Here is a 13,024-nt window from a genome sequence, read left to right on the forward strand (position 1 = left end):
AATGACGATGCTCATTATTACATAATACAGAATTAATGATAATACTATGAATTGCATTTTTGAAAACAAAGCCTACTATTTTAAAATAGGCAATAAATGGCAAGAAAACAGTAAAAATTTTCAACAGAAGACAAAGAGACAAACAAATAAAGAAGTATTTATATAAATAATATTTTTAAGAGTGTTTTAGCTTGCCTGAACGCCATTAAAGTCTGTAACTGTATAGTGCGTCGCAAGACTCATGCAAGAAAACAATAGAGGCAGTCAGCAGGTCAAATATAGACACAGTAACAGTCAAAACAAGAATGAGTACATAAATTGATGATCCGTGACAGAACAAGGTGCTTCCAACAACATTAAACTAAGTGAATTAACTTGAAGTTAAAATGGAGACAGTTTGCCAGTTTAACACCTGTGGGGAGATTTCTTCAGGGTTTTGTAGCCAAAATACAACTGGACTGAAATCACATTCACCTTTCAGTTTTTAGGTTAGACCTAGGAATAGCCAACAGGCTCTGCTCACAAGACCTAAGGGGCCTGGCACTGCTGCACAGGCTTAACGACTCTGATGTAGGCCATGGATAGCTTCCACAGTAGAGTAGGTTTATATTGCTCTGGTTCCCTTGGCTGTCAAAGTGCTTCATCCAGCCTGTCCACTCTCTTACTGCAGACTCAATAACTAATAAGAATTCACTCATTATAACAGCTACATCATCTAAATATGTCATCAGGACCACAGGCACTCATAGTTAATCCCCCACTTCACCTCAGTTTTCTCACCTCACCCAGCAGAGGTGTTTCTGTATAGCTGCATGGAACATGTGAAATGTGATGCTCCATTGTGAAACGGAAAACTAAAAGTTGTACTCAAAACGCCTACCACTGACCTCAGCCGCAGATTTCTTTTCACAAGTTCAATCCTTAAAAAGACCCTGTTTCCTCACAAACCCTTCTTCAGCTTATAGTATGTGGCAAATCTGCTGTATGGAAATGTTTAGTGTAGCGGAGGTGGAAGCTGAATGAGCCTTGATTCCACATGCTGAACCTACCATTGCAGCGTTAGCCACCATTCAGTGAGATCACCCGCTCCCCTCCTTTCCCTAAGTACAGCTGTGTTTAATTCACCAAAACCCAGATCATAAGATCACAGGAGTTTTATTGGATTCAGTTTATATAGGAGTTCAGCCTTCTCAGCCTCCTGAGTTGGAGCTCAGCATTGCTAAGCTGATCAGCTTGTTTTTATGTGTAACTGATATATAAAATGTGCAGAAGAGAGGGGGCGCACTCAGAATGCAAGTCTTGGTAAAATGACCATGTTCACATTGTGCGCTTTCTCAAGAAATGAGTGAGTCGAAACCACAGAAACCTCACCCGCCATACTCTCAGGCTCCCTCCCAGCTACTTTTGCCAGCGATACACGCCTGAAATGATACTGTAATAATGGGTCTGTGCAATTTTGTGATGGACGACATTTGCCTCGTCTATTATTTGCGTAAATAGAATTTGATTGCTTGGCGCCACCAATAATTCTGCAGTTCCAGGCACGTATCTAGTTCTCAGGCATTTTAAGAGCAAGAAAACCAGATAGTATGCATTAACCGGGGGCAATGTGCCAAGGAATGTGTACAGGTGAAGCATCTCTCACTACAGATCAGATTAGATTTAGTTTCACATAGACTAGGAGTCAGTTTTCAATCTAAAAAAATGTTACTCCAAGGTGCACTGTTATTTTTTTATGCTCGGAGGTCCTGTATTACTGAAGCACACGTCCTCCTGTTGCCAAGTTACAGACTGTAGGAATACACAGTATGTAGGTGCACTTACGTAACATCTAACAGCTGAGTGCTGCAACATTTCTGTGCACAAAGGGCTATATTGCTTCACATTATTATACATGCATGCATTTTAATAAATGTGTTTAGAATAAAAAAACTTGCTCTCATCGACTAAACTATTGTCACATCTTCTGATTTCTTTGTCTGCAACAGAAAAGCTTTCAGTAATTTCTTTTCTTTCTTCCTTTGGTCCCTTTTTCTTTTTACCACATGCAAAGAGAATAAAGGCCACACCCTTTGCGCACTTTAAAATCATTGTAAATCACTGACCCACCTGCAACAGCTGATTTTATTCTGGAAGCCATCAGTTGTTTTGTTTTTTTTATTGGTAACTTTTTGCTTCTGTAATTTATGCAGTTCTGCAGTAAAACTGTCATGTTAGGGAAATTACCTTAAGAATGAGTTCTTGGTGGTTTTATGTAACTCATGTTTAGATCAAGTACTGGATTGTTCTTCTGATGTGCTTTTACACTGAAGTCATTTGCCCCTTGTCATTTGTGACATTATCTTGAATCATCCAGACGGAGCAAAAGATTTAATTTAATGGGAGAGTCATTTTGTTATGTTGCCGTGATGAAATTACATTTTTAATGTGTTGCTTTTGTCTTTCAGGTGAAGGATCTGACAAAGTTTTTGGATCCCAGTGGCCTGGGAGTCATCAGCTTTGAAGATTTCCACCGGGGAATCTCTGCAATAAGCAATGGAGGTGAGTCATCAGATGTACTTTTTAACACATACAGTTTTTTTTTATTGGATATGGTCATATTTTCATCATTAATCAAAGCACTGTGATGCATGGTGAACTCCATGTTTTACATACTGATGTCGTTATTTTATCTGCCTGTTGTACTCAGGAACATTTATTTTCTACTTTATTTTGGAAAACCTGCTGTTAACCATAATTCTGCTGTTTAAAAAAACAACAACAAAAAAACCCTGCCTCAACAGCAAATTCTTGCACCTACATTTAGTCTCCAGCATCTGGCTCCAGCTCTCTGCATTCCCCATGGTGGCAAATATTGTTGTCAACACAGTATGTTCACATCCATCACTCAGCTGAGGTGAGGGATTTGAAAAAGGCAGAAGACTGACCCAAATTCTTTGTAACTAGACTCAAAATGCTGTTATTCATTCTTTAACCATTTTTACTGGCCTCCTGTTCCATTTTATACGCTATTAAAAACTGCTGTAAGTAGTAAGGACTCCTATTGTATTTCCCTTCACACTTTATACACCTTTATAGCTGTCATCAGGTTTCTCAGGCTTACCCTCCTCATCAAATCAAATCTTAACTAGATTTAACATTTAAACTATTTTCAATGCTCACAACAGTTAGTGAAGTGTAAATGACAGATTTAGACACACCAAACATGACATCATTACAAAGAGCTCTTCGGAAGTTTCCTGCACACGTTGGTTGTGTTGACATACCGTGCAGGTTGTGGTGATGTCACCACAATAGTGCGCTGCTTTCCTCAGTCTACTCAGATTGATGAGTGGTATTCTTTCTTTCCCAAGGCTTTCTGGGTTGCACAGCTCTGGTTACTCAGATCATTATTAAGTCATGCAGTGGAAAGCATGAGATGCACAGACTCATGGGCTTATTGGCGAGGTTTCAGAGCGGTAGTGGCAGAGAGATGGGGTTTGGGCAGAGAGTCCTATTCACCTAAATTATTTACCGTCATTTCTCTTAGCTCTGTCCTCTCTGTTTCTCCCTTTCCTTCGTCTCACTAGTTGCAAACCTGTGTTGTTACATCAGATTCATAATACAAGCTGTTCTATTAAATCGGCAAAAACATTTAGTGTGATAGCTATTTCATGAGCGGTACATGAACGTCTATGTCATGTATTAATTGTAGTCGTGTATCATTTGAAAAATCATCATTTGTTTTGGTGGCTTGTTTGGCTGAAATGTAGTCGGCAATGTGGAGAGTGAATCAGTAAAATCCTGCTGGAAGACAGTTTCCCATTAGTTTTCGAACCTCTACTGCACCTTCCCAAGTCACTCACACGCTGTTGACAGAATTCCTCTGTGCTCGTAAAGGCAGGCTCCAGTTTTTCAGACACTTTACAGCATGTCATGTTCTCTACCACCGTTTCCGCGACCGAAAAGTCTTCCAGCTCTCCACCTGCTGTCTAGTTTCATTATTAAACTTCATTGCTTTCCACCTTCTTTTTTTTTTCATTTCATTTCTGCTCCACATGTTACTGGCAGGGGCACTGTTTAATAAAAACAGGCCTGCAGGCTATGGAAATGCCTTGTCCCCTGTAGTGGCTGTGGCATGTCTAGATCAACAAAAGTTGGTCTAGAAAAATATGTGTCCTCTGATATTTTGAGATCGCGCCAAGAGACCGCAGGTGTGTTGCTCAAACAGAAGTCAGCTTCTCCTGCACAGCCCCATTGGGTGCAGACGTATTTCACTTAAATGGCCTGCAATGTGTACGAGTCATCAAGAGCAATGGATAAGACCATGGGGCACAAAACCCTTTTGGGTCTACTGGCAGCTTTGGAGAACACTGTTTGTTTTCTATTCTCTCAGTAGGGTGCTATTCACAGCTCTGTTGAGTCTCAGATTACATTGCTTGTCTGCAGGGGCTTTCAACAGAGGCCTGTATTGACAAATTTGACTTGGATGTGGGTTGCTTCTTGTCCTTTGCTTATTGTTTTATTTTGCCCATATCCTTATTGCATGACATTCGATAGCCCTTGAAATGTGAGTGTAAAAGTTACATAATGTTTCCTGTCTCATCATGGTAAGACTGCTGATTGTAAATATGCCAAAGTAAGGCAGCTAGGACACAAAATGTGCTGATTGCATGCTGGAGTCACCTTATATTCTTCTGCAAAATAAATGGAAACTGGCTGGAGCCGATCTCAGCAAACATTGGTGAGAGGTGGGGTGTACCCTGGACAGGTTGCCAGTTCATCGCAGCGCTGACGCATAATAGAGACAAACAACCGTTCATGCTCACATTCACACATAAGGGCAATTTAGAGTTGCCAATTAACCTATTAACCTGCATGTCTTTGAACTGTGGGAGGTTATGGTTAAGAATAATCTCATGCTAATTTAAATTAGAAATTAAAAACATTACACAAAAAACATCTTTTTTTTTATTGAAAACATTAGATGATTATGAAATTAGTTTATACAATATATTAGTATTATACTGTATCCAGTAAATATATTCACGGGCCTAGCAGGCTGCACAGCTTTCAGTTAGCTGAAAAGACACCTTTGTCACATCATATATCTTCTTTAGAAGTTTGGCAGACGTTTAAATGAATATTTCAATATGCTTTACCAGAAAGTAGGATATAGAAAAAAGTAATATCCAATTTTTGTTTTCATGTTGTCCATTGTTTTTCATGTTGAATATTTCCAAGAAAATGATCACAGGCGCTAGGAAGTTTAATTTCATATTGTGTACTTAATGCATATTAATAATATAAAATGCATCTGAATTGTGAAGCATGGAAATGTTGTTGGGTTTTGATTTTTAGTCACACATTTTATAAATAAGCATAAATGACACACTGTAACTATGGATTTTCAGTCTATCAGTACTTTTATGATACATTTTATAAAACATTTCTTCAAACAATCCATGACCTGCTGGGACACCTTCTTTCTTCATAATGGCTGTTTGTTTGCACATGGATGTTGGCATTATACACACAAGTCTTGTGTTTGTTGAGCCTCCTTTGCTGTTTGACTGTGTGTATTCTGCACTCATTAAACCGGTCTTCTTCCTCTCATATCTGCAGGTCCAGAGCCACCGCTCTACAATGTAAACTACAGTCCAGGGGATGGAGCTGTCGGCTGTCCAGAGGAGTATGACGAGGTGAGGCGCCACACAAGAGGCTTAGCCTCTCTATAGTTGTGAATGTGGTCCAGTTGTTGTGCGTTCAGTTCCCATTGGTGCACACAGCGGCACAATGTAGAGGTCACGGGCTGAACTCCCTGTGCACTCTCTCTTCCCACTGTAATTCACTGAGTGGCTTGCAGAGCTATCATTACCACTCTGTGAATGTTCCACAGACTGAACACCCTGGTTTGGCTGACACTAAATAGCATCTGGCAGGCATCTAGGCTTTTGAGTATTCTTTGACAAATATTGAATTAGCTGGAATGTGCGTTGAGTTTTTGCATTTGTGTGGACTTGTGTTTTTACAGTTGTGGTTAGCATATGTGGAATTCCTGTCTTCTCTTGTGCCCGGAACATGTATATTTAACCATCATTGTTGCTGGCCTCCGCAAAATCTCAATGTTTCTGCCATTGTGTGCACTTCGAGCATTGCAGGACTATGACTGTTGTTTTGGCAGCTGTACATTGCACAGTATCAGCACCCTCTCCCGGTGTGGTTTAGAAGTGCAGACCCACGTACCATAGTTGAGTGCAAATGGATTCCCTCTGCTTTAGTCCATTACCCAGGCTTCATGAGTTGATAATTGTATGATAAAATCAGGCATTCGTTTGAAATACCTTGGTAGAAAAACTTAAACATAACTTTTTTTGTTGAGACCAGTAAATCCAATATAAGAGACGCTAATACAAAGCCTGATGTTACTGGGCAGTCTCATTGGATTTATTGACTTCTGCGAGGCTCCAGAACACAGTGAAGGCTGAGTTTAAAAGTTGACACAGAAAATAAATACTTTTCATATATTATAATGAACAAAGTACCACCAAGTTGAGGGTGATCTTGTAGATGTGACAGGTTCTGTATATTAAATTCTATTACTATTTGCTATGTAAAGATGTAGTGAAGTAACGGCGTCCTGAGCAAACTCTCCCTCCATGTGTCATCATCAGAGCTTCTCTGTCTATGTACTTTGTTTCATTAGTTACAGAAATTGTAACTGACAAAAAAGGATGTGTTCAACATAAGAAAGTAAATGTGAATCTGAACTAACAAAAAGTAAGGTCCAGCGATTTATATAGTGTCTTTGCTATGTACTGGAACCTGTAAGCAGAGTTTAGGGGAAGTTTGTATTTATGCTTGACGAAGACGCCACACCTGTGTCCGTGGCCTTGATTTTCCCTTGAGTTCTTGGCAGAAAAGGGCTCCTCTCTCAATGGCTGTGCTGTTCTTGCCCTGTTTGCTTTCAAAACAGGCAAGGTGAGGCTGTTCATCTGAGGCCTGGCATAAGAGAAACGCAACGCCCCGTCCACTCCGTTTTTCCTTTACTAAATATTTTCTGCTGTTTGCTAACTTTCACATTTCCATCTCACATTTTAATATCTTAACTAAAACCACATAACAGTAGTGACCTTCCCGCTTGTCATAACCAGTGTTTTTTGTTTTGCCGAAATAATGCACCTACCTGGCCTTTCAGAGGATTGTAGCTTAACAAAATGTTAGTTTTCTGTTGGCACACAGTTCGGTAGTTATGACAGCTTGTTGTGTGGTATAGCCCTCATTCACTGTGCAGTCGACAACATGTAGAACATGGATTAATGATTTATACTGTCACTCCAAGCCAGGAAGTGAAGCTTGCAGGAGTCAGGAAAGATTAAACAGATATTCAGCTGATCGTGTGGTGTTTTAACTCTGGCTTGTCGGCTAGAAAGCTGGTTGGTTGAGCATTACAGCTGACTTCTGCTACACTTTGGACTTTGTCTCTGTCTCCTCCCCTCTGACCACCCAGTCGAGTTAAACGAGGTGTTACGCTTTTTTCCCCCATTTTTTTCAAATGTACTCTCTCACTCTCTGAGAGTGAATGTAAGGAAGCAGGAGTTATTAGGAAACTCTTATGGCAGGCCAGCTTTCCTGTCAGTGAGACCGGGCAGGGAGAATGGTTCTGGGCCCTGCTTCTCCTGACGCTTCATTTATAATGGTACGCTTTCCAACATGACTCACCTATCTTGCCTTTATTATTGCTTCACAGCTGTGATACCTGATAATGTGTCTCTAGTTGCTAATAGCTTCAGATGTTCCTTTTTGGCATGTGTCAGTCTGTGGGTTTTGTGCTGAGCATTTTGTATTTGTTGCTTGGAAAGCCTAAAGCTTGCTTATTTTGTTTGAACGTGTTGGCTAGAGGTGTTGATGCAGCAGGTTTTGCTTGGAACAGCCATCTGAATCGCAGCAGGTTGTCTCTGAAGTCTATTTATGCATTGGGATTTGTTTGGTCGTTGGCATAATTTGTCGTTGGTACCTTTTCGCTAGACTTGAAGATTCAAAATAGACCAAGTTTAAAATGGCTGTTTGTTGTTCTTTTGCTTCTCAGAATTTGAAATACACCTGATGACATTTTAACTCTGTAGATATTGTTAGAAATTATGCAAGAAGTAATCGCAATGCATAGTCTTGCTTATCTTTATAATTATGGTAACAGCTTGCTGAGCATTACTTCTTTGTCTGTGCACTACCGCTGTAGTGGAGCAAAGTTTTCTAGAGCCATGTTGTTGTTATTTAATCAGAAAAGAAATACTATATACTGTGTCCACTTTAGTTTGTATTAAATTCCATTCATGTTCATGCACTGTTGTCTTGAATTATTCAGATCTGTATGGATTTGAAGGTTCACTGCTTGGTGGGCATACTGTAATGTGTTCTTGTTCTGTTTCTGTTACTGCAGCAAAATGAGGTTACAGACAGTGCGTACCTGGGCTCTGAGAGCACTTATAGTGAGTGTGAGACCTTCACTGATGAAGACACAGGGGCGCTTGTACCCCCCGAGATGCATGAAGATGTGGAGACGGACAGCGGCATTGAGGCCACACTGCATGACCCTGAAGATGCCGGAAATAGGTCTGTATCAAGTCCACCTTCATGTACTCTCATATCCTCAATGTTTCCTGTATACATACTGTTCTTTGTGTTTGATGCTGAGCAGGCTAGTTGTGACCTTGAATGACTTCTGTCATACATCATCAATTGTAATCCACTTCAGATCAATGTCATAATACTGTTCGTAGTTGTCTGCAGAACTGACTGTATATGCGTGGCAAATCTCCGGCTAAGGGTTAGTGCTGGAGTTGCCCTGCACTGACCTTTCACACAGAGCACGTGGTTTACAACTCTTTGCATGCCCAATGCAGGATCACTTGGGTTCTATTTAGGTCACCAGACAGACAGTAGACAGCCACCACTGTATTGACCTAACGACTTAAATTCCCCTCGATACACCAGTGGGTAGAAAGTCAGTCAAACCTACAGTATCGCACTGTTCTTCTGTGTTTGGTTCCTTGACTGCAGCTCCTCATGTACTTGTACATCATGTATTGTCATGTCTCATTCAGAGATAACCGCGAATGTGCACAGTATGGTGCGCCCGAGACCTTGAACACAGAAAGCCATTTTACCATTCTTTACCCAAGTTGTGTCTGAGTGGATCATCATTTGTATCGGTAGAAAAGAGACTGAGACCTCCTTTGAATTCTCAGTTTATGGCGTAAACAGTATGCAAAATGTTCTCTTTCGTTATCCCTTCTGGAAGGACAGCCTGATGTGTTTTTTCATTTTTCTTACGTTCTTAGGCTTATGATTGCTTTGGACTGGAGCTGGATTCTTTTTAGTCTTTACTTAATATGTTTAGTGAAGCTTAATATAATTAGCCCCCCCCCCTTCAACACCAGCATGCTCGCTCATCTGTTCTGACTCTACTACTGCTTTCCAAACCTCTTTCAAATGGGGGGTGTGTGATGAATGTCTCATACTGACACATAGCTGTCAAAGATATACTGAATTCATGGCTTTACTTTATTTGATTAAGACTGACTCAAGACGTGTACAGAAGTAATTTCCCCTGGGGTGATTTAATTTGGCTCAACATGTGGTATTATTGCAAATTTTTATTTTGCAAATTAACTCATTTGTGATAAATGAAGTAATTTGTAGTACGTGTATCTGTGGCTCTCTGATGCTCAAAGCCCTTTTGTTATGTCACGCTGTGTTTGTTTTAGTTTCTATCTGCTGTACTCAGGTCTGAAGAGTTTTAGTATGGAGTCCGCCTCCAGAACAGCTTCAATGCTCCTTGCCAAGTCTGTGGAACTCCAATGTAGGGATGAACACCATTCCTCAACAAGATATTCCCTTATTTATACATACTTTTTATTTAATCAGGTAATCTCATTGAGATCAAAATCTCTTTTGCAAGAGGGACCAGAGTGCAGCAGATGGAAAGAAAAACAAGGCCGTAGCTTTTTATTCAGGTCATTTTCACACTCACCAAGCCATTCAGTGAGCCCTGGTGCACGGCAGCATCTGCGTTTCTCCACTCTTTTATTATTTATTAATTTGTCCCTCACCTGTAGTAACAAACTGTCCCTCGTGCTTCTGTGATCCATTTTTATCAGATGAGTAGGAGCTTTTAAATATTTTAGGGTATAGATCAAACCCTGATTGTGGACCCAGTCTCTATTTTGCTTTATCCTGATTTGAATTCGATCCAGTCTCTACTACTGCTGGTAGTGGTTGCTGCAGATAAGGTCTGTATGTTCTGTAGTATTTTGGGCAAACACAAGTGAGGAAGTGCAGAGAACTGAGGCCTCATCTGCTGACTCTGTGACCTGTCTGTCCAGCTTGATGATGGACTGGAGAGTCTGCCTGACATGGATGTGTTTGGACTTCCCATTCCATGATTGAGCCTTGAATTCCAGGAAGTGTTGAGTTAGCTCTTTTTTTGTTTGTTTTCCCCTTTTTTGTTTGGCATTGGCTAATCTGATTCTCTCCCCTCCACTTAGTCATACCATCGGCCCGCTAAGTCCACTACTGACAGGAACCTCACCCTCAGACTGTTCTCTCGTGATTTCTTAGTGACTTTATCACACCAGTGAACGTCTGGACAGTCTGTGAATGGAGATTACATGTTTGTGAAGCCCAAAACTTTAAGGGGTTTTCCAAGTCCGAAACAAATGCTCAATGTCTGTGAGCAAATGCAACAAAAAGGTCAGTAAGTAAACTGAGATTTTGCCATGCAGCCTGGTTAGCCCAGCTGCCTCTAAGCGTAGGAGTATATGCGCTAGACTGGGGATTAAGAATCTTAACAGGATTAGCCTCCCCCACCCTCCTCTGTCCTACCCGTGTCCCCACACACATTTGGCCCTCGGACAGTCAGCAGGACTGTCTGTTGGCCGTTGCTTAGCCTCAAATCTGATTAACCTGCTCACAGTCAACCTTTTCTGGTGCAGCCTCAAGTCTGTCGAGTGGCACAGACGATGCTACATCAGTCATGTGGCGCTGTAGATTGGCAGCTCATTAGGACCACAGATTTCAGGCAAGGCAGACCCTTTTGTTTTCTCCAAACTGGGGAGTCCTGGTTTAGTTTTAAATCGGTGTAACCTGTGAAACTTCAGGATTCCACTCTGGTTGTCCGGAGTTTTAACTCCAGTTGCTCCACGGCTTTCACGCCGGGGCAGCGGAGGGCGTTTAAAGATGCGTTCCCTCTCTTCGCCTTCCCTCTGTGTGAGGGACCTCAATATGGGGCCAAGCAGTAAGAGCCTGAGTAAAGGGTAAGTGACTTCAAAATTGGTTGTGTTACTATTTAACTAGTTTTTGTACAGGTCATTGCTGCAGCTGAAATTGCATTGTTGTCTGTTAAAAGAGAGTGTTCTAAGTGCGACTGCCTTTTTTGTGTAACTGTATATGATTTTAGGTTTTCACACTGCAAATTAAGGTGATATTTTAGCTTTGAATACGACAAATGAATGTCATTCGTCTTGTAAACAAGCAAAATGGGCTTTGTCATTGTGTGCTGAGAAAGCAAGCTTTTTTGCTGAGTGTGACATCCTCGTCCTGTGTGTGTGTGTGTGTGTGTGTGTGTGTGTGTGTGTGTGTGCTTAAGACATCGAACATATCCTGTTGGACAACAGAAAAGGCCAGCTTTCCTGCTAAATGAAAATCAAACTCTTTTAACTGTGTCAGTTATATAAGACAGCCAGCCAGTTCCGACTGCCAAACTCACAGCCCTTTCTGTTTACATGGTTAAGGGCATCTCTTAAGCTTGACCCGCATAAAACAACATGAAAGTTGCTCTCACATGTCTGAAGTGTTACCACCGAGGTTTTGCGTTACCAGCAAGGCACAAGACGTTTTCTTTCAGTCGAAGCAGCCTTTGGGATTAATGTGAATTAACAGATTACCATTTGAAGACAAGTGATTGTAGAACTTGTCCAGATTGCCGCTCTTCCTGGGGAAGATTAATTGTACTTGTTTGGGATTTACAGTAGGTTCTGGTCATTCCAAAGCTTCTGGGTCCAACGCAGCCTTTTACAATATGTTACCCAGATACTATTGCTCTAGCACTGTAGCATGTCTGTTTTCTTTGAATGGAGTCAAAATGATGGGCCTTGTTTGGTTTGGCTGACTCTGGTTTCCTAAATGGATGGTTATGTGGCTGTTATAAACACAAGTGAGCACACACACTAACACAGTAATCCATTATTTTGTGTCCCCCAGGTTTTCCCTGAACTCCGAGCTCCATAACCACTCCTTGGTGACGGTCATCGGTGGAGAGGAGGAGCACTTCGAAGACTTTGGGGAAAGTAATACCTCAGAGTTGCTACTGGAGAGCAGCGTGGAGGGGACTGAGCAGGGGGGCGACTCCCCTCTCGTGCAGCCTCCTGAGCAGGTCAATGGCTCCTCACTGCTCTCTCCCAGGTATGAGCCTGTCTTCACTACACAACTAAACCAAGTGAAAAGCTTTTACATGTTGAACTCTTGTATGAGGGCATTTTAATATGTAGACAGTGTGAAGATGATTTAACTGAATATTAATATCATTCTCACCAGGCTGACAACTTTTTTTTTTTTTTTTTTTTTAAATCAGCCCCCTCCTGATAACAGGTGCGACACTGTTACATTCTCAGCTGTATCGTCCAGGTTTTAATGCCTCTATTTACGTTCTTCAGAGAAAATGTTTCTATTTCAACAAAGAAGCTGAGGTCAAACGTTGATAAGAGCTATCTGGAGACGTCCTTCCCACCCGTACGTGACGCCTTTTCTTCTGAAGGGCAAGATAAACAAAGTGTATACAAAGTTCATTCCATCAGACTCTCACTGTTGCAAAGTTAATGAAAATGTGGCTATTAGGGTTCAATTATGGTCTAAAACTTTGCTGTCTTTCATGAGTAAATGTTTTAGACTTACACTGTTTAAGTCTTAAGGGCGGCGTTTGTTGCCAAGACTTCTGGTGCAGACAGACGGTGGATGTTTTGCTGCATTGAGTTCAGACATCTTGACG

At 41.2% G+C, this 13,024-nt stretch overlaps 1 protein-coding gene across 4 annotated transcripts in view; it reads left to right on the forward strand.

Annotated features, from left to right (window-relative positions):
* The window catches only part of rab11fip3 (RAB11 family interacting protein 3 (class II)), a 28,102-nt gene that overhangs the window by 6,808 nt on the left and 8,270 nt on the right, over positions 1-13,024 (forward strand). For 3 of the 4 annotated variants that reach the window (XM_046069882.1, XM_046069878.1, XM_046069880.1), the window contains exons 2-5: positions 2,448-2,541; positions 5,605-5,681; positions 8,420-8,592; positions 12,241-12,441. In XM_046069882.1, the coding sequence (XP_045925838.1) occupies positions 2,448-2,541; positions 5,605-5,681; positions 8,420-8,592; positions 12,241-12,441 (545 nt within the window). Of the gene's footprint in view, positions 1-2,447; positions 2,542-5,604; positions 5,682-7,520; positions 7,679-8,419; positions 8,593-12,240; positions 12,442-13,024 lie in introns of those variants that run through there. The other variant, XM_046069881.1, reaches the window with a different exon arrangement.

This window comes from Micropterus dolomieu, linkage group LG14 (genome assembly GCF_021292245.1).
Source record: "Micropterus dolomieu isolate WLL.071019.BEF.003 ecotype Adirondacks linkage group LG14, ASM2129224v1, whole genome shotgun sequence".
NCBI classification, from domain to species: Eukaryota; Metazoa; Chordata; class Actinopteri; order Centrarchiformes; family Centrarchidae; genus Micropterus; species Micropterus dolomieu.